Raw genomic sequence first — 21,675 nt, forward strand, 5'->3', positions numbered from 1 at the left:
TATCCCAAAGTATTTCACATTGTTCATGCTCTTGTAAATGTCATTAAAAATAAATATCTGATTGTTGCCATCCAATTACACTGAAATATTGCTAACTCACTATAGATCTAGAAACTTAAAATACCTTCTAGGATATTTTCCACTTATGAAAGCCTAATGTTTGTGAATAAAAGCAGTTTTTTCCCTTTATTCCACGAAAATAAGTGAACTACCCATATGAGAGGAAGCAAAGCACATGTATTTAGAGTGTCCTATAGCAAGGAAGTCAACCACCATCACTTGTGCTTGGTGGAGAATCAAAGGCAATCAGAAGTGTGGGAAAGCTTTTTAGTAGATAAAAGGGAGAGGGTTTTTTTTTTTTTCTTTTTAACAGCATCATTTTTATTGGTGCATTATAATTATACATAATAGTAGTTTTCATTGTTACATATTCATACATGCACATAATAAAACAATACTTATTTGGTCAATTTTATTTCCTAGTATTTCCCCTTTCCCAAGGGGAGAAATCTAAGTATGTGCTGGCTGGAGGTTGTTGGCATGGGGAAGTTGTTGGTGGATTAAGTAGAAGTGAGGCATCTATGTGATTGATTTAGGGGGATATTTGGCTTTTTCCAATTGATCCCAATTGAGAAATGAGGACAATATGAATCATGTTCTGGTGGTTTGGGGTTGATTGCTACAAGTATTGTTTGGCTTCTTTGTTTGGTATAGATAGTAGTTTGCCTATCCGGACTGGTTACTACACATCAGGTTGATTTCTTGGACTAGATGCTGCAGGTTATTGGTCAGAGTTCTGTTTTTAATATATGGTATGACCATTGTCCATCTGTTTATTAATTTTTTTTGCTTTGCACTTTGAATGCACTTTATTTCTTTTTCCTGCCTTGTTGCACTGGTTAGAACCTTCTGTAGAACATTACATAGAAGAGGTGAGAGTGGATACCCTTAGGTGATTGGAGCATTTCATCCAGGGAAATCATTCAGTTTTTCACCATTAAGTGTTAGCTCTGTTTGTTTGTTCTATAGATGCCTTTTATCAAGTTCAGGACTTTACTTTTACTCATACTTTTGATGAAAAGTTATTTAAAAAAACCCGAGGAATTTATGTTGGATTTTCTCAGATGCATTTTTTTTACATCAATGTTGATATGAATTCATTTCTTTCCTTCCCTGTTTCATGCTAGCTGTTTTTCTGTAGAGAATTTCATTGATTGATTTAAAAATTTTTAACCTACCATGTATTCCCAGAATAAATCCCATTATGTCATGATTTTTGTACATTGTTACATTTGATTGACTAAAAATTTGTTAAGAATTCTTACATGTATATTTATAAAGAGTTTCAATTCATGGTTTTCTTTCTCATGGCATCTCTTTTTTATTAGAATAATGCTGGTATTGAAATGATTTTAAAAAAATGTCCCTCCCCCTCCATCTTCTTTAAGAGTCTGTATGATGCATACTGTTTCTTAAATGTTTGGTAGAATTTCCCGGTGAAACTACCCAAGTGTGATGTTCCTTTTATAGAAAGATTGTTTTAACTACAAATTCAATTCCCTTAATAGATACACTAGTTGGGTTATTTGTTTATTCTCCAATGAGTGGTAGTTTTTTTTTCCCCAAGTAATTTGTTCATCTTATCTAAATTGTAGAATTAATTGGCAGGAAGCTATTTATACAATTGTAATCTGTAATGCTGTTATTTCTCTCATTGGTGATTTGTGTCTTCTCTATTTTTTTCCAGTCAGTCAGACCAGAGATTTTTACCAATTTTACTGATCTTCTCAAAGAACTGGTTTTTGCTTTCATTATGTTCTTTATCATTCTTCTGTTTTTTTTTTTTTTTTTTACTTTCTTGATTTCCACTCTGATACTTACTTTTTTTCTTCTACTCTGATTAGGATTAATTTAGACTGCTTTTTATATTTTTTGAAGGTAGAAACAGATTTGAGATTTTTCTTCTTTCCTACTCTAAGAACTGAGTATTAAAAATGTACGGCGTATTGTCAAAATCTCTATAGGATAAGCACAGACAGTTAAAATTGATAGAAATTAGAAATTTTTATGTTCTACCTTTACATTTTGTAGTTATGGAAATATATATTAGTATCTTAAAATTAATTCATGTGCCTCCAATGATGCTTTATTAAACATTTCTTTTGAAATCAGTTTGAGGATGTTATATGTATTTGTACTCAGACTAATATTCTGTACTGTTTTCTTTCTAACTGATTTCAAAATTGCATTCTATCTACTCATTATTGGACCTAAAAAAGCCTTTGGTGCAATGCAATCCTAATTTTCTTCTGTTACCACAGCCTGTGTTTGTGTATATCTATCTCAGAGGTCACAACCCAAGGGGAGTGCTATTAAAAGCCAAAAGAAGATGTTAGAATGAGTTGCCATGAATTCTGGCTAATAAGTCAAAGGTATAAGAACTGAATGAGGAGGGCAAATGAATGGGTGTTTATGGAAGGAATGTTGAGATTAAACAAAACAAAACAAAAAACTAGAAAGTCCATTTTGGCCATTCTTTCTTTTGGTGGCACTAACTCAACCCATATAATCCCCAGTCCAGATGACTTATGCTGGTGTTTTTCAATTTATACCTGCACATAATATGCATGAAGGCTTTGGAGAACAAATGAATGCATGACATGAAATTCTATGTACTATTACTTGCTGTAGTTCATGGCTATATAACTGCTCTCATAGCTAACATATGTATGGCAGGATTTTTTTTGTAGAGTTACTTTAATCTAGTAAAAAGAAGCCAAGAATATTAATAGGCTCCAACAATTGTTAATTTCCTCTCTTACTTTGGCCCAATTTCATAAATTCACTTTCAGCTGAGAGAAATAAGATTAGAAATACCAGGAATTGGATTGAAATATGACTTAAAATCAACATATCACCCCTTCTTGAAGTCCAGAAGAAAGGACTGTGTAGAGGAGAACAGATGGTTGTGTTTAAGGCACTAATTTCTGCTGGATTCCTAATTCAGCAAAGAAGAAAGGAACCAGCAGCCGCAGCCTCCCCTTGGCTGCTGTGTTTTGTCATGTAAGTCAGAAACAACTGCAGTGGGCTGAAGACAGCTAAACCCTCTATCTTTTTTTTTTCTTAAATAATAGTCATAATTTTTCCACCCTTATTCATCAGTTTTCAAAAATTTAGTGCATTTATATGGAATAGCAAATCAGTCAGCAGGTGAAAAGAAGTGGGACAGGCTCACTTGAAATCTAGTTAAGAGCAGGTGGCAGGAGGGGAAGGGCTGTGCATGGTGCTGCATAATCATGTGATGCCCATTGAGGGTTGGAGGAAGATGTTATTATTTTCCTTGGATGAGAAAATGTCCAGCCTGAATATATGATTATACTGGTTAAACATTTCTCAGGAGTCTTGGGCTAACTTTACATGTGCATATTTATCTGTGGGCTGACTTTTGAGAAGAGACTGAATCAAAATTAGATTGTTCAGAATGATGAGGGTAAGGGAGAAATTATAGAATACTGACCATGTTTTTGAGAAAAACAAGTGGAAGTGAGTTTGACAGACAGCTCTGTTTCCTTTGCTTTAATATCAGTCTCAACACAGTAAGACTAATTGATACATTATGTGTGATCAATTGAAATCAAGAGGTGTTGTTTTGGACACCTACAGTGTATTCTGCCTTGTTTGGATATAGGTGATTGACCCAAACATTGTTTTTGTTACAAAGGGGGCTGTGTTTGGAGGCAACATGAGATCAACTGGGGGGTTATTAGGCTGTAAGATTGTATTTGATGAATTGCTTAAATAAAAATAATAAAGTGACTGGAATGAGACTTATGAGGAGCTAGAACAGGATGAAGTCAGTGTTCTGGACCTACTAGAGAAGTTTTTGTTGTGAGGAGTAAGTTTTGGAATAGACATTGAAGGGTTGGTACGGTCAATCAGGCAAATGAGAGGCACACATGTATCCCTGGAATTGGGGCAAGAATTAACAAGCAAAAAGAGAGAGGGATGTGTATTCTATGATCTTTGGATGGTGAGGGGAAATTACCCTGTGGTACAGCATTGTAGTTAAGACATTGCCTCTTTTTTTTTTTAAAGAGAGAGAGAGAGAGACAGAGATAGATAGATAGATAGATAGAGAGAGAGAGAGAGATGTTTTTAATATTTTTTAGTTTTCGGCAGACATAACATCTTTGTTTGTATGTGGTGTTGAGGATTGAACCCGGGCCACACGCATGCCAGGTGAGCGTGCTACCACTTGAGCCACATCCCCAGCCCAAGACATTGCCTCTTAATGCAGAAAATCTGGGTGCAAATTCTTGCTCTATACAATCTCCTTGTTGTTCAGTCTTGTAAATTAAGTATTAGTCTCAGATGCAGAGGATTAAATTAACCATACTCAAAGTTCATGACACATTTTCAAAACTGGTCTATGCAAATATCCTTGTTACTTATTGATACACTTTTATCACTGTATTCTGGGAAGAACTTGACCTTGGACAAGGCAGCTCTTTCTAGGTGAGGGATTCCTACACAGTTGACAGTTGAAGATTGTTTAATGACAATACTCCCAGTAGCAGGACAACAGATTATCCTTTGAAGGGGGATTGGCCTGTGAATCTTTGTTTCTATCAAGATGACTGAATTCTCTATGCATTCTAAGAGTGTCTCTATTGATTCTGTCAATTTTTCTAGATATATTTGCATTATTTGCAAACAATGAGTTTAATTTCTTTTTTTAAAATAGAGTTATTGATAAATAACTGTTCAGCAGCAATGGGGATGGTGGTCCCATTCTTGTTTCTTTTCTTAAAAAGAATGCAATAAAAATTTCTCAGCTAAGTGTAATGATTGTTGTAGATTTTCAAAACAATCTGTAAGGAGAGAAGAATATTTTTCTCTTTTTCTAGTTTACTAAATTAAAAACATATATATAAATAGGTGCTAGGTTTTAATCAATACATTTTTCTGTATTGGTTGAGATCTGACTTTTTTTTCTTCCTTCAGTCTATCAATGTGGTGAATAACAATTATTTAATGTTGTGTAATGTTTATATTTCTTAGATATTCTGTCAATCTCAATGATCTGAGCCTCAACACCATTTGTTGGTGATGGTAGTTGTGGTGGTGGTAGCCCCTATTGCTAATCTTTTTGCAATAGATTGATTGGATATTTCATTTATATGAAATCATATGACATGTGGTCTTTCGTGTTTAGCTTCTATCACAGAGCATAATGTTTTCAAGTTTTATCCTTGTTGTAATGTGTATCAAAATGTCATTTTTTATGACTGAATGATATTCTTGCAAGATATACTGCATTTTGTTTATTCAATCACCAGTTGGTGGACATATGGATTGTTTCCACATTTTGGCTATTAGGAATAATGTCACTATAAACAAGCATGTACAAGTGTTTGTGTGGACATATGCTTTTAAGTTCTCACGAGTGTCTATCTGGAATAGAATTTTTGGGTCATATGGTACTCTATCTTTTTCCGCAATTGCCAGACTGTTTTCAAAGTGGCCTTACTATTTTACAATCTCACCAGGAATGTATGAGATCTCAATTTCACCACATTTGAGTACACTTACTATTGTCTATCTTTTTGATAGCTATCTTGTTTTGTGTGAAGTGATATCCCATTGGGATTTCTCTTTGCATTATCACGAGCATGTTCTCATGAACTTATTGGCCATTTGTGCATCTTTTTTGGAGAACCAACATCCCACTGCAACCCCCACCACATCTACAACTTGCTCCTTGGCTGCAAATTCCTACTTGTTCTGAAATCAAACCCATTTTATCTTGGAGTCTCTCTTTCCCTTCTGCAGTAGTGTTTTTCGAATAAAATCCATCTTCAGTGTTTTAACACCTGTTTGGCTCTGGTTTTCTTTAATGAAGTCCTTTGCTCATTATTTTAATTGAGATACTTGTCTTTTTATTTTTATGTTGTCCAAGTTTTTAATATGTTTTGGATAAAAGTAGTCCTTCAACAGACATATAATTTGCAAATATTTTATCCCATTCTATTGGTTGTCTTTTTACTTTCTTGTTAGCATCCTTGAAACACAAAATTTTAAGGTTTTATTAAACCCAGTTTGTCTTTTTTTTTTCTTGTCACATGTGCTTTTGGTGCCACATCTAAGAAGTGATCTAAGATTACAAATATTTACTTGTATATTTTCTACAAAGAGATTTGTAGTTAAACTACATCAATGTCCATAAAAAAATTTGAGTTAATGTTTGTGTATGAAATGAGATAGGAATACAACTTCATTCTTTGTATATGGATCATTCAGTTAATATACCACCATTTGTTAAAATTGTCTCGGCACTCTTGTCAAAAATCAATTAACTCTAAATGTAAGGCTTTATTTATAGATTCTCCATTTTGTTCCATTGATCTATCCTTGTCTTGATTATCATAGTTTTGTTGCAAATTTTGAATTGTGAAATATGAGCTTCCCTATTATGTTCTTTTCAGATTGTTTTGGCTAATAGGAGTCCATCTGGTTTTTACAATCAGCTTATCCCAAGTATTTTTTCTACCTTTTTAATGCTGTTATAAATGTAATTGTTTTGTTAATTTCATTTTTGGGTTGTTCATTGTTAGCAATTTGAAATGCAACTGATTTTTGAATATTAATCTTGGATTTAGAAACCTGAATAAACTTATTTATTAATTATAATTTTAATAGGTTCATTAATGTCATACCATCTGAAAATCGAGAGAGTTTTGTTTCTTCACTGTACTGATAGTAAAATGTTTTATAGAAGTGGTGAAAAGGGACATTCTCCTTATCTTAGGAGAAAATCTTCTGACCTTTCACCATTAAAAATGTTTTGGGATGCCTGGGGACATAGCTCGGTAGAGGAGTGCTTGCTTAGCATTTACAAGGACCTGAGTTCAGTTCTCAGCACCATATGTGTATACAAAATGCTATAGGAAAAAAAAAATTCTGTTAGGATTTTTCCCTGATGACCTTATTAGATTGAAGAACTTTACTTATCTTGCTAGTTCTTGAGTGGTTTTCTCATCAGAGGGTGTCAGATTTTGTTCAGAGCTGTTTTTGACAATATTTAGATGATCATGGAATTTTTATCTTTCATTGTATTGATGTGGTATATTACATTCATGGATTTTCATCTGTTAAACCCATAAACCTCACTTGGTCATGATTTTTAAAAATTTTCTATGATTTCATGTTGTTTCACATTGGTAATAGCTCTTCGACCCTTAAAATATAATTATCTTCCTTCTTTAAAAGTTTTGGTTCATATATTAATTGTTTTTGCTCTACTTGATTTTGTGCCTACTGCCTGTGAGAATGTTGGTGTTCCAGATGAAGACAGGGTCCAAAAGGTTATTAGATTTAGGTGGGAATATGATCACTTCTCTTTGGAAGTATTGAGGGGAAATATTCTGAGGGCTGTTAGGAAGAGGCAAATGGAAGTGTGTGGGATGGGAAAGAGAAAATCCTAAGAAATGAAAACTGGCAGTCTCGGAGAGTTTGAGAGCTGGAGGGTGTTAAGTGGCGCCTCTCCCAAAACCTGGCACTTTCAAGCTCTGTGCTTTCCACCTTCCCTTTGCAGGTCCCTGGGAGCCTGGCCTCGACACTAGTTCTTCCTGATTTTGCCTCTTGCACTGAAGTGCCATCCAGCTGAAGCTGGGAGATAGCTCTCAGTCTATTTTCTTTCCCTGCCAATCCAGGCTTGGCAGCCATAGAAAGAAGAGGAGATGGGAGGATTAGAAAGGGTGAAAAGTCAAGCCATGGTTTATAAAAATCCACTTTGCTAGGAACTGCAAGGGAGCTGGTGAAAACCTAATTTCCAGGTCTCCACCCTAGTAAATGTCATTGTTAGATTTGAAACCTGCCTTTTTAAAAACTCCCTATGATGCTGAATCATGTGCTACAGGGACCAAACTTCAGGAAGAATGGGAAGGAAGGAACTTCACAGGCATGATCTGCCTGTAGAGGGCCCAGTGATGAAATGGGGGCTGAGAAATCTCTGCAGGTGTCCCCCCATCCTCCCCAAGAGAGTGTGCCTGCACTCACTCCCTGGAAGTGCACACTCTGCCTGTGTTTCTCTCTGGTCCCTCTAGCTGAGGTACAAGAGTGACATAGAGACTCTGAGTACATTTTGGGGAGGGGGATATTGTTTGAGTAAAAACATCTTCTGCTCAACCACCACCTGTCTAGAGAAGATGGATTATTTCAGAAATTCCCTATCTTTCTTTAATCATTCCATCAGTTGAGAGCAACCTGCAAACAGACTAAAATCTGGGACTTGAGTAGGCAAATAGATAAATTGAAAAGCAGGTGGCAGTTGAGCTGCTGGGGATAGCAGAGTTGCAGCTGTCAGTGTGTGCAGGTTTCCCCTTAAGGTCTGTAAAATAATATTAAAACAAACATCGTTGGAAAAATAAAACATGCTTCTGAATACTTAACTCTGTTTGGGGATGCTATAGAGTGCTCCTCAACAGAAAAAAAAGCAATTTGTTTCCCCATCATTAGGTGAAACAAAGCTACTAACCTAATTTTCTAGTTGGCATCATTGCTAAACCCTATAGTATTGGTGAGAGGTGATTGCCACCCCTGACACATTTCAGCTAGGTAATTTTATATGCAAAAACCTAGTTAAAATCTGTATGTGTTATAGGGTTTATGGGGTTGGGCAGGACAAAGGGGAGAGATGGATATGCTAATTTGTATATGTTATTTTACACTGAATGAGAAATGTTCTTCATAAAATTTTCTGATCACTTTGTTTTGGATAAAAATGTTTTATATACCTGGAAGTATTTTTGAAATCAACTTGGATATAAAATCTTTGAAAATAAAGTTGCACTTCAAGTATACCTAAGGAACTTCAAAACTATAATTTGCTGAGAGATGGAGAATCCTTTTGTTAAGCAAATTTTTTTTTCCTTGCATACTGAGGATTGAACCCAGGGGTGTTTTACAACTGAACTATACCCAGACCTTTTTATATTATTTTATTTGAGACAGGGCCTTGCTTGGTTGCTAAGACTGACCTCAAACTTGAGATCTTCCTTTTTCAGCCTCTTGAGGTGTGTGGCACCACACCTGGCTAAATATTTCCTTTTATCAGTTCACATTTAACAAAAAACAAACAAGCAAACAAAAAACAATAACATTTCTTTGTTTATAGTAGGGCCCAGTTAAGTTATGTTCTGTAATCTGATTTACATGACTTCTTGAACAGTTGATGGGTATTATAGAGGAACTGCTCTATGCAGAAGGTTTAAAAGTGCATTGTGGGGATAGATCAGGACTCTAAAAATAATAGGAGACTGAGGATTCAGTCTTAAGAACAGAGTTCAGTTTGGGAATAATTAAATACCAAGGATCATAAAATAATAGGGTAAAAAAGAATCTAATGTGAAAATATTATGAAGAGAGGATCAAAGCATATTGGGATAGCACAGGTGAGCCCAGGTGCTGCTGACCTCATTCTGGTTGCTGGGGTGATTATCCCACCTTGCCCAGCTCATCATCCATCTCACAAGAACAGAGACTTTATTATTCTGTTTTCTTTCTCAAACTAAATTTCACTTCAAACAAATAGGAGGCGATTGCACTAATGTTTGCCCATGGCAATGGTGGGGTTAATCTTGAAGATTTCACACAGTGGTATCTTTATAAAATGCTCAAGTTTTTCTTAGTCCAGCTGTGAACTTCATAGGAGAAACCAAGAGACCTTGGGAAATTATAGCCTAGGATTGGCTCATGTTGTTTAAGCTTTCACATTTCAGGAGGATTTGATAGCTTTGTTACTTCAAATCGCTCAGTCTTCTCTGACTTTGATCACTGATCTCACTGCCTTATTTTTCCCCCCTCATCTCAAACATTAACTTCTTGACAAGGGGTTTATGGGGGAATAGGACTTTTAGTTATTTTTTTTCCCAAAACAGAAAAAAAAGGATGAGATGAGCCCATGTTCTTTTATTTCTCATGTGACTGCTTAAAATGCACAGACATCATGGAGACATATTTAGCTCTGTACTCACACCACAGAAAAACTCTTCCTCCACGCTTTGGTGGTAATTTAATTTTTTGAGTTGCAAGACTTTGATTTAAAATTGTAATGCATTGATGTAGTCACTTGTGTAGGCAGACAGCAATATAGATTTTGTACAAACATGTTTACAAAATCATGGTAATACTCCACCATGCATGTTTTTCTCCAACAAAAAATTATTTTTTTTCCTAATACACTCTTCATCTAGGATTTTTTCATTTTAAATGATCTTTTAAAAATATATGAGAAAAACAAAGTGATCTAATTCTAGAAACTTTGAGACTACTCTTTGTGCTTTGGAAAAATGGGCTGATTGCTGTGTGCAAGAAAGACTCCAAGAGAACATTTAGTTGAGAAAGATGACATATGTATTTGTCAGCTCCAGCTGCCAAAATGAGATACCACAAATTGGGGGCTTAGATAACGTTTATTTTCTTATGGTTCTGGAGGCTAGAAATGCAAGGTCAAGTGCCACTGGCTTGTAGATGGCCGCTTTCTTGTCCTATCCTCATACGGCCTTTCTGCTGGGCACAAGGAAGAAGGTGGAGAGAGGGGTGGAGAGAGTGAGGAAAGAAAGGAGGTGGGGCAGGGTGAGATCTACTGTTTCTTTCCCTTTTTATTAAAACACCAGTCCTACTGGGCTTTTATGACCTTATTTAACTTAATAACCTCCTTAAAGGACCTTTCTACAAATGCAGTCACACTGGAGATTAGGGCTTTGACATATGAACTTGCAGGGACTCTGTTGGGTCCATAACAGCCCAACTGTCAGAATGGTATGATCAAAACCTAAAAGACACATGACCCTTGGCCAAAGCAGCCAACATGTCTGAGTGCAAGTTAAGGGAGACTTCTCCAATCTAGTGTCTGTTCATTCTGGCTTCTTAGAAACAGTGGAGGATTTAACTTGGCCTTGTCCAAAATCTCTCTTCCTCTGCAGGCTAGATCCATATGTGCCACAGTGTCTGTAGCCGTGGATCCACCACCTTGAATCTCCACTTTTGCACCAGTTGCAACAATTCCTTAATTTCTCCAGAGCTTTTGCTTCAAATATAGTCTCCATCAGTTCACCTGCTGTGAGGTTTCCCTCCAAGGTGCACACGCTGCAAAGTGCCTGCAGGTGTTGTTGCTTAGGACTCCAGACTGCAGGCTCCCTCTCCCCTCTGACCTGCACTGCAGCAGTTTAGAAATGGAAACAGTAGGGTGATAGTCTTGGTTTCATTTTTAGAATGCCAGGAAATCTGCACAATGATGACTTGAAATGCACTTTTCTTCATGGAGGGTCTAGGGCTCTTTGGGGATTGCACTATACTTTTATCCTGTGTTCAGTCACTCACTAGACAAATTCTTACTGAGCACTGTCTACGTGTCAGGCATTGCGATAGCTTATGGGGACACAGCAATGACCTAAACAGATATAATCCCTGTTCCTTGAGAATTTATAAATTGTGGAGTGTGGGACATTTCTTTCTTTCTTTTTTTTTTTTTTTGGTCTGAGACTAACGTTTCTCATCTCAAGGTAAGGGTATTAGGAGGAAGAATTTTTAGTGTTGGAATGAATCTCTAAGACTGATATTTTCCCCTTTGATTACTGAAATGATCTGATCTTTTAAAAAGCTTGGAAAATTCAAAGAGACATATATAAAATTAAAAATCATTCATAATATACATAGGCAATGTTAATCCTTTGGTATGCTTAGACTTTTGCTGTTATTTATGTATACATACAGATAAGCGCACACACACGTACATTCTGTTAAAACTATTTGGTGTCCTTTATATTCTGAATTGAAATTGCATTTTTTCTTAATATTACTTCAAAAAATTTATATTTTTCATGTCATTGAATAATATTCTGCCTGCTAATGGCTGCTTGGTAATCTATCATATAGATACATCATACTATTTATCCCTCTTGTTTCAAAGCCTCTAATTATTTTTTCCATTTTCATTATTATAAATCAGTAGAAATGCATGTTTCTAATTGCTTCCTTGAAATAAATTCATAGATACAGAATTGTTGGATCAAGTAAGTGCCTTTTGGATATATTTTGCAAAATTTCCATCTAGGAAGCTTGTGTCAATTTACATGCCTGTTAGCTCTGTACAGGAGGAGTAGTTTTTCTGAATCTTCACTGATATGGATATGCATATTTTTATAAATCCTTGCTGATTTCACGGGTGTAAATTTAAGTTTCTTTAATTAAAAATCGTAAGCATTTGATGAACTTCTTTGTAAGTGTCCTTTAGCTATTTGGGTGCCTCAAGTCTTATTTACAATTTTTACAATTTTTATATTATTTCTTTCTATATAAGTTTGTCAGAGCATTAGATCTCAAAGGTATTCAAGCATTCTTTTACATGTTGCAAAGATCTTTCCTACTTTGTTTGGCACCTCTTATATACATATCACAAATTAAAAATATAGACTTTTTTGGGGGGGCGGGTACTAGGGATTGAACTCAGGGGCACTCGACCACTGAGCAACATCCCCAGCTATTTTGTATTTTATTTAGAGACAGGATCTCACTGAGTTGCTTAGAGCCTTGCTTTTGCTGAGGCTGGCTTTGAACTCTCAATCCTCCTGCTTCAGCCTCCCGAGCTGCTGGGATTATAGTCAGGCACCACTGCACCAGCTTATATGGGGAACTTTTAATCCTTTTTCACTTGTTTGCTTATTCATTCTGCCATTAAAGCCACAATATCTGTCTTCTGGTTTTTCTTGTATTATTTCTAGTTTCATTTTTCCTCTACTTCTTTATTCTGTTCCTCTGCATTCTAAAAATTGTCTTGGTCTTGACTTCTATACAGATCTGTGGTGTTGATTCTGGTATTGAACTGCAGTCAACGACCTTCAGAATTAGACTATGATATTTTAAATTTCCTTATTGTGTGAACTTGGACAGTGGACAATCTCATCTCATCTCAATCAATCCTATCATTTTTTAAAAGACCCTCATTAATCATCTCATTGTTTAGCTTTTACCTTCAATTCATGTTTTTCTGAATCAAATGATTGAAAAGAAATGCACCATTTGTAATTTACTTCTGTTTATTGTAGCAGATGTTTTGTGAAGTGACTTTGTCAATCCTCTGAGGGTTTTTCAAAAATTATCATTGGATTGAGACTCTAGCTCAGTGGTGGAGCCCTTGCTTAGCATGTGCAAGGTCCTGGATTCTACCCTCAGCACTGCTAAAATCAATAAATCAATCAATCAATCAATAAATAAAATTAATTAATTAATATATAAAAAATTCTCCTTTATATGGAGTGATGTTTTTAAATAGGTGCCACTCATTCCTGGCAGAATAGACATTTATTATGGCCTGCCTCGTGTCCCTGCTTCATGTGGATTGGCCTTGGATGCTTTCATGGTTCATCTGATTCCTTTTTAGGATCTTGAGGTGCAGTTTCAACTCCAGGACTGGATTACAGACAATTTCAGTAGTCCAGCACCCCCAGTAGGAGACCAACAACCTGGGGCCTTGGGCAGTTCAGCAGAGCATTTTATCTTTCTCTGTGGGTGAAGCCTTTCTCCAGGGACTAGTTTTCTCTTCCTACTTTTTTCATTAGCCTATCTTTCCTAGTAGGTACATGGTAGGATACACCCAGCATCCTTCTGGTGATGATAATGGACGATGCATCACCAGGGTAAGATTCCCCCTCACTAGAGGGAATCTAACAAATGTATTTTTCTCTTTGGTTTGTCTGCATTTAACTGTGACTTCATAACACAGCTGTGCTGCAGCTTTTCCAGGGCTTATGTCCAGAGCCTTCAATAATGGAATCTTAAAGGGGATCTGCCAGGACATCCTCCCCTTCCATTCCATGAGAAGAAGCCCCTCTTTTCTCTACAGGCAGTCACTCCGTGGACATCCCAGTGAGTTAAACCCTTGGTACTTGTTGTCCTTTCTCTGATTGGCTCCTCTTTACCCTGAACAAGTAGAAATACCTCAAAGTGGTGGCCTGTGAAAATCACTCCTCTACAATTATCAGTCTGCTCCAGGTTTTCCCTTTTTCTTGAAGTCCTTGGCTTATTTTAGCTGGTTTCTGGAAGAGGTATAATTAGATGCCTATAATGAAATAAGATGGTGGAAGACTTATCTAGGAAATCAGCAATGGATCGTAAAGCTTATTTGAGATAACACCTCTCCTGCCAGCCTCACAACTGTGATTTGAGGATGAAACGAGATGATAAATGTGAAAGGACTTTGAAGACTGCTTGAAGCATTATGCAAATATAAACTTGCTTTGTTATCTCTACATTTTATAATACCAGAAATCAGTAGCCTTGTTGGAAGCAAATTTGAGTTGCGAATTTTTTTTTTTTTTGAGGAATGTGTGATAATGGAAGATGGTTATTTAGGTGAAACACAAAGCCATTCTATTTTTATGTGTTTTGCCCCCTTCTTTCACAGAAATACATCTGAAATAGAGGTTTGTCTTGTTCTTTATCCCCCCAAAGAGAAGGCTGGCCTGAATTTCTACTTTAGACAATTCCTTTGAGTGCCAAGAGATTGTTTCAACAAAAGAAACTAATCTTCAAATAGGTCTGACCCTGTTCAATGCCTAGGATGGGGGCAAAGGCTTTAATTAAACTGGAAGAGTTGGTAATTTCTGGCCTATCTGGGCAGCTTAAAGTTGATGCGGTTTGAGTGAAAGTAATGACTTTTGCTTAAAATGCAAATATTAATGCAGGAAAGAGCCTGGGATCGACTCTCTGTGCAATTGGAAGAGAATGTTATTTCTTTTTCATGCTTCTCCCTTAAAGTAATGGTCCTTTTTCTTTCTTGAAACTTTGTAATTCATACATTTAACATGTGAGGTACTTTTTATCCTCAAATTTCTCTTTATGTGACAATTTGTTTATCTTTTTGAACTTTGGAAAGCAGTGCAAATTTTAAGTATTAATAAATCTGTGAAAAAGTAATAAGGATTTGTTGTTTTTCTTGTCTGTTTGAATGACACAGATCCAGTTTTGAATGCATGTCTTCTTCCAGCCTTTCTGGGTGTATTCTGGGAGAGCAGTGGCTTCCGTGTCCTGGTGTCTCTGTACATACACAGAAGCCAAAAGTGACCACATGGTGACAGCACAGATATTTACTGTGGCATTTGTAGGTACCAAACTGCAGTTTTAAAGGTTGAATTTGAATATATTGCCCTTGGGTTATGAAGGCTCATCTAATACTAACTATTGCAATGAGAAAAATATGCATTTTGATTTTTAATAAGCTATTAACAAGCGTAGATGGAAATGTCCTCAATTATGTCAGTACATATTAAAAACATTCCAGATCAGTGATGCTTTTTAGTAATTATAATAATTGTGAGAAAAAGTGTACTTAATGTGGAAATAATCATGACTTGAGCATTGTAAAGGTATCATTATTATGCTTATATTACAGGCAAATTTGTTATAGAAATAAAATATGAAAACCATACTCCCTCTAACCTAATAAATCTTTTTTCTTTTCCTTTTCCACTTCTTATTGATATATTTACAGTTATACATAATTATAATCATAATATATGCACAGTATGAGTATAACATTTTAACATTTATTATGTAGAAAGTGTTTTTTCCCCCATTTCTTTGCTTACCATAAGGACATTCTATGGTCACTTTAATAAGTCTGTTATTCCACACACAGATGTCCCCCAAGTTTTTTTTTTTTCCCTTCAGGTTTAGGTAATGCTACAGTGAACATCTTTGCTCCAATTTAAATTTGGCTTTCTTTTTTTTTTTTTTTGTAGGGAATTTTTTGTTTGTTTTTTTAGAATGAATTGAAAGTGAGATTATTGTGCCAAATTTCAAGGAATTTCTGGTAGACAAGGGTAGAGAAGAGCCAGTTGGAGGCAGACATTGGAAGTGACTTGGAGATTCTTCTAGGGAAAATGTGATGCCAAAAGAAGGGAGTAGACTCAATAGTAGTGCTGTAGGTTCACGTTGACAGCCCCAGGCTGGAGTGTGCTCAAGAACAATCTGATGGGAATCTCTTTCCCTTTGTCAATCAATACAATTTGGAAGCAGCTTTAGATTGGGATTAGTCTACCTGGGAAGGTGACTTCTAACTCTCAGCGCTGAGTGGTGGGCTATCCACAGGATTTGTTCTTCTTGTTGGAAGTCAGGGTTCCCTTCTGGACAGAGAAGGCATTGCATTTGGCTCAGGCAACCTGGAGGAAGAAATGAGGGGGGAAAAGATGCCCAAGCAGAGGAGATACTCTAATGACTGTAGAGTCAGGAGGTATTTGCCAAAGCTCTGTCACTCTTCATCTATAACCTGAGGCAAGATTCCCACCTGTATTGTGATTAGACCTTCTTTCACCAACATCAGAGGTGGGGAGCTAAAGGAGTAAAACAGTCCCCAAGTGATTGAAATTGCTTATAAGCCTCACATCCCAACCTCTCATCACTAATGGCTTCACAGAAGAACATGCCATTTATTTGCCTTTTCTTTTCAGCTAATGGGCTTTTACGAGTTTTTTAAAAACTGAAATTAAGTAACTGTGTGAACTTTGCCATTGCTGGAAAGTCTTTTGGAAAGAAAGGGAATACTTTAGAAAAGCGAAAAATACCAGTCACAAAATAGGTTGCATTATGAGATTTCCCATTTTGCCATAATTTTGTTCCCTAGAAATCCAGGGCTTTTAGTAGATTGATGATACAGGAACTGCAATGAGAGGTTTTTCAATGATAACAGACGCAAAATTGAAAACCTACTTCGTTTGAGCTCACACACTTACCACTTTATCTTTTCACCAATTACCATCTGTGTGCACTTTTTCACCAGCCCAGGCTGTGTCCATATTCAGCATTTTTCAGGTTTTTAAATGTTTTATTTTTTTCATTCTTTTGAATGCAGCAGCATTTCTAGTATTGCTACAACCTCCAAAAAACCCAACAAAATGGTAGAAATCATACAAATCTTAATAATCAACATGTTTTTTTTTAAAGCTAGTCTGTACTGTGTCAAACTCAAAACTTGCAGAAGATGAGAAATAATGTTGAATCCTCTGACATCCATCCACACAGATCTTATTTCTCTGTCCTATCAATTTTTTTTTCAGGCAAAAAAGAAAGACTCCAGATAATCTCGATTACAACCTACTATGGAATGTTGAAATGGCCACAAGTGTTGACAACATATTTCAAATCACACTTTAGTACTTTTATACATCTCTAAAAACTTCTCATTCGATTAGCCCTTTTAAACCCATTTAAAGGCCTTAAAAGTGTCCAGGGACTGTTTAGAGAAGCCTTCTTGCTTAAAGCAGAATAAAGGAATTAAAAAAAGTGATGAATGAGGAAAGCCAGGCACAAAGGATTTACAATATATCCTGTAAACAAGATGCAACTTGCTGTGTGTTCTCTAAAAATCGCTCTGCCTTTGTGGCTAATCCATAAAAGTAAACCATCATGCCAGAGATTGGATAGAACTCAAGTGTAAATAAAGGCAAAGTGGAACAAAGACCTTGAAAAGAAGAACATAAAGAAAAGAGAAAGAGGATTGGAATTAGCTAGAAATGGATTCACTGTTTGGAATTGATTAGCATTATGCAAATCACAATTTTTCAGATATACTGTCTGATTTGATTCTCATAGCAACCCTAAAAGTATTATTGTATTCACTTTGTACCTGGAAAAAGTCTCTTTGGATTATAAACACTTTCCAGTCAATGATTGGTCCAGCATTACACAGCTAGAGAGTGGTAGAGCTGAAAGTGGGATTTGAACTTCTGGAGTACTTTTTTATTGCTATTTCACTCTGCCATTCTGCCTCAGGGAGAACTTGCAAGTGAGAACTGCAGTGTTCTTCAAAATGATGAAAGGTGGGCTCTCAGTTAAGCAAAGGAATAGAGGAAAGATGAAGCTGAGCAAGGATTAGTTTCTCCATGACAATCTTGGACCAGTTAGCACAGCCAGAAATCCACAATCCCATGAGTCCCTGAGAGGTGGGTGTTCATTTGTTCACCTGCTTCTGCTTGCTCCCAGGAATCTTGGGCTCTGATCAGTTCCCAGACATGCATACAATATCTTTTATTTGCTCATGATAGGCCTCACAGGGTTATTCTTGATAGCTGGTTAATGAGATAAGACTCTGGTTTGGGAGAACCAGAAGAAAGGGCTTTTGGGGGTGGGGGCATTGTTGTGCCTATCAGGCACCCATGGAAGCCTCAGCCCTGATCCCTTAAGGTAGGACAGCCAGAGTGAGTGAGAAAATCCCCTTGCCTCTTTTCATTACAATTAATCCTTGTTATTTTTCCTCTGCTTACCTGTTTTACTTTTGAAGAAAATTAAATACATTATTCACTAGAGGCTAAACAATCTCAGTGCTTTTACCTTTCTTCCTTAGTGTGTTTTTAGTTATCCTGAAATTATATTTGTTTTACGACTTCAGGCAAGTCACTTAATCTATCTGAAACTATATCCTACATAACTCACAAGAGCATGCCGAAGTGTTCTCTGCTGAAAGTACCTCTTTGCATTTGTGGTCACTGGCTATGTTTCAAAGAATTTAAAATTCCTTCTCTTTTACAATATCTCTTTCTCCCTTTACTTGCCAGAGTCGAAAACATGCAAGCAAAGTCCGACTGTATTACATGCTTCACCCCAGGGACGGTGGGTGTCCTGCCAAGAGGCTCCGGTCAGAAAATGTGAGTATCTGGTACCACTTGATATCCTTAGATGATTTGTTCTGTTTGCTAAGGACTTTGCAAGTATAGGAATTATGGTCACATCCAGATTAGTAGCAAAGCTAAGTAGAAATAGTTCTTATTAAATATTATACAAAATAATGCATATAAGCCAGTCTTGTTTGCTTGTTTTTGCTTTCCTATAAGAACTTGCCAACTTTGGAGGACTTTCTGATGACATTGCACTAAGTCCACAGGGAGGCAAAAGGTGCAGAGGTCCTGGGACAGACCAAGGCTGGGTGATGAGAGACAGGGCATTGAAGTTCAAAGTGTTGGGAAAACAAGACCTAAGGGGCAAACCTGTCAGAAATATTAGATGCTTGCTTTTTACATGTTTTGTTTTCCTCTGCTGTGTAGAACAGAATGTCAGTTTGTTAATTTATAATGAAGACTGTACATATCTTGCAAATAAAATACTCGGGCTTTGACAAATGACAATTAGAAAGTTGCTTTGAGGGTATAAAGTCAGAGCAAAGGGTTTATTTCAGCAAGGCTAAGGCAAAGACTGATGAAATAAACATTCCTTACTCCCAGGGGTTATTTTTCCTAATGAGTGGAATATTCATATGTACCAGCTGCAGAGGCCCTTCATGATAAACACTGTGGATTAAACACAAAAATTCCTTACCCTTTGAGTGTGGAGGAGGCTGCAGCCAAAGAACTGTTATCCCTTGCTATCAATTGCACTTGTGATCCTGTTTCATAGATGCACGTCCTCTTTTCCCATTAAGAATTAATATAGGTTACTGTCTTTTGGACACCATTTTCAAGTGCTCCCACAAGAATATAAATACTGAAAAGACTTTGTAAAATGTAAATTCAGATCAGTGCCTCAAGATAACCTTTAATTTTGATGTTACAATACTATTGGAATATTATTTGTTTTGGTGAACATCATCTCTGATGATTTTGATAGGCTTGCATAAATTTTATAGACGTGTGAAAAAAAAAAGAATTAATATAGGACCATTGAAGAAAGTTTAGAAAACATGGACTTGAGGATTTTTGAGAGGAGAAAATAAAATTAAAAGAAGAAGAAGAAGAAGAAGAAGAAGAAGAAGAAGAAGAAGAAGAGAATTGCATGTAACCAAAGGTTACGAGATGAACATCAGGGCTGGTGTTTTTAACAAATTCCAAGCAACGCCTCTCAGTGTCACAAAATGAGCTGTTCATACACAGACTCATCTGGAACACTGTGAAGCTGCTTTTAGCGTCAGGGTGAAATAGCATTTAGAGCTCATTGGAGGCAATGATGTCATGAAAACTCCTCAGCTGCTGAGTTAGGACTGAATCTCACTCCACTCTTAGCTTGAGCACCTTGGGCAAATAATTGATCCTTGGAGCCTTTAGTTTCCTCAATCTGCCTATAATAATCATACTTTCCTCACTGGGCTTTTATGTCTTTTAAATGAAATGGTAAACGTGAGGTGCACTATGCAATGAAGAAACAGGTAAATAAGACACAGAATTGCCTTAAAGAAATTCATAGTCTAGGGAAGGAGATTAACATTGTATCAAAAAGAAGCTATGATCGCACAGTGTAAGTACTAATTAACAGTCTGCACAAAGAACCATGGAGACAAAAGGCAAGTGAATAATCATGCTAAGCCTGTAGGGTGGGGATGTAGCACAGCAGTAAGTGCTTACCTATCATGTGCTAGGTCTTGAGTTCAATCCCCAACACTGCAATGCTGAAGAATTGGCAGTTGCTGCCATCCTTGGGTGTGAATGGGTTTTACCAGATGGAGGAGGGCAGTAAGGACAAGGAGGAAGGTTACTGATTTCTCAGGTGTGTTTCTAAAAACAAACAAAAAACCACCAAACCAAATAAAAAAGCTTGATAAACTGCAAGAGAGTAGATAACACCAGCTTTCCTGAAATCTCAGAATCCTGTCTCTATGGTAGGATCATGCTTTCCATTAAAAGAGGATTTATTAGAAGGTAGAAAAAATTAGTTTTTTCCTCCTCAAAGTTATCTGACAGTCAGTGGCACCTGGATCCTGCCATTCAATAACTATTTAGTGTCTAATCATAATGTTCAGCAAATGATGCAATTCTGGGCTACTTGACAATACAGGTTCAGATACAGGTCATTTTCTGACCACTCACATTCTAATCTGAAATGTGTTGCTTATATTTGAGCTTCCAGGAAGGACTCCAAATATAAAGGAGCCACAGGGTCTCCACCTAGTATTTTATAGACTTGAGGACACTGTCTTTGCCACTCTTTGCACATCTATGATTGCCCCCTTGGGCTTGGTTCCTGCCTGTAACCCTGGACCCATTTGTGGAAGAGAAGATGCTTAGATTTGGGAGTAAAGAAGCTTTCACAAGTACTCTTTACCAAAGAGCCCTTTGAAAACTTTTCCCTTTGATGTATCCTGGGTTTTGAAAACTTTTATCTACCCATGATTTATTTATTAAATCATTTTCCTAACTTATTAATCATAGTATGAAAGCAAATCAGTTGACAGAAAAAGCAGTAAGATAATCTTACTTTTTGAAAGATATGGTTGATGTTTTTGTTACACTGTTTACGTTTCCCAGGTGAATATATCATTTCTATTATGAATTTTGATATATTGGATACAGTTCAGGAACTGTTTCCAGTCCCTCTCCAGTGCTGTGAGGTTATACATTGTAATTATTTGGACCAACTTTGTTTTGTACAGACTCATATTGAAGAATTGACATTCTGACTACATAAATGGGCCACGGCTAGACCATTTACAAATAGAACTCTGATTCCCAATCTGCCATAACCAGTCCAGAAAACCAACCCATTTTCTAGAGCAACCAGTGCAGGAAGGCAGCCTGCTCTAAGTCAGACCACCATCTCTAGTAATAAACCAGGATGCTAAGCAATAACCCCTGTGACAATAGGTTCCAAACAGATAGGATTTAATTAATGATGGCAACTTTAATTTTTGTCCCT

The 21,675-nt window shown here is 36.6% G+C and overlaps 1 protein-coding gene across 2 annotated transcripts in view; it reads left to right on the forward strand.

Annotated features, from left to right (window-relative positions):
* Window positions 1-21,675, forward strand: part of Zmat4 (zinc finger matrin-type 4) — a 331,242-nt gene that overhangs the window by 109,649 nt on the left and 199,918 nt on the right. For both annotated transcript variants that reach the window (XM_046443074.2, XM_058578919.1), the window contains exon 3: window positions 18,612-18,701. In XM_046443074.2, the coding sequence (XP_046299030.2) occupies window positions 18,612-18,701 (90 nt within the window). The remainder of the gene's footprint in view (window positions 1-18,611; window positions 18,702-21,675) is intronic.

This window comes from Marmota monax, unplaced genomic scaffold (assembly GCF_021218885.2).
Source record: "Marmota monax isolate L192 unplaced genomic scaffold, Marmota_monax_Labrador192_F-V1.1 WCK01_AAM20220418_F8-fsc00252, whole genome shotgun sequence".
NCBI lineage: Eukaryota > Metazoa > Chordata > Mammalia > Rodentia > Sciuridae > Marmota > Marmota monax.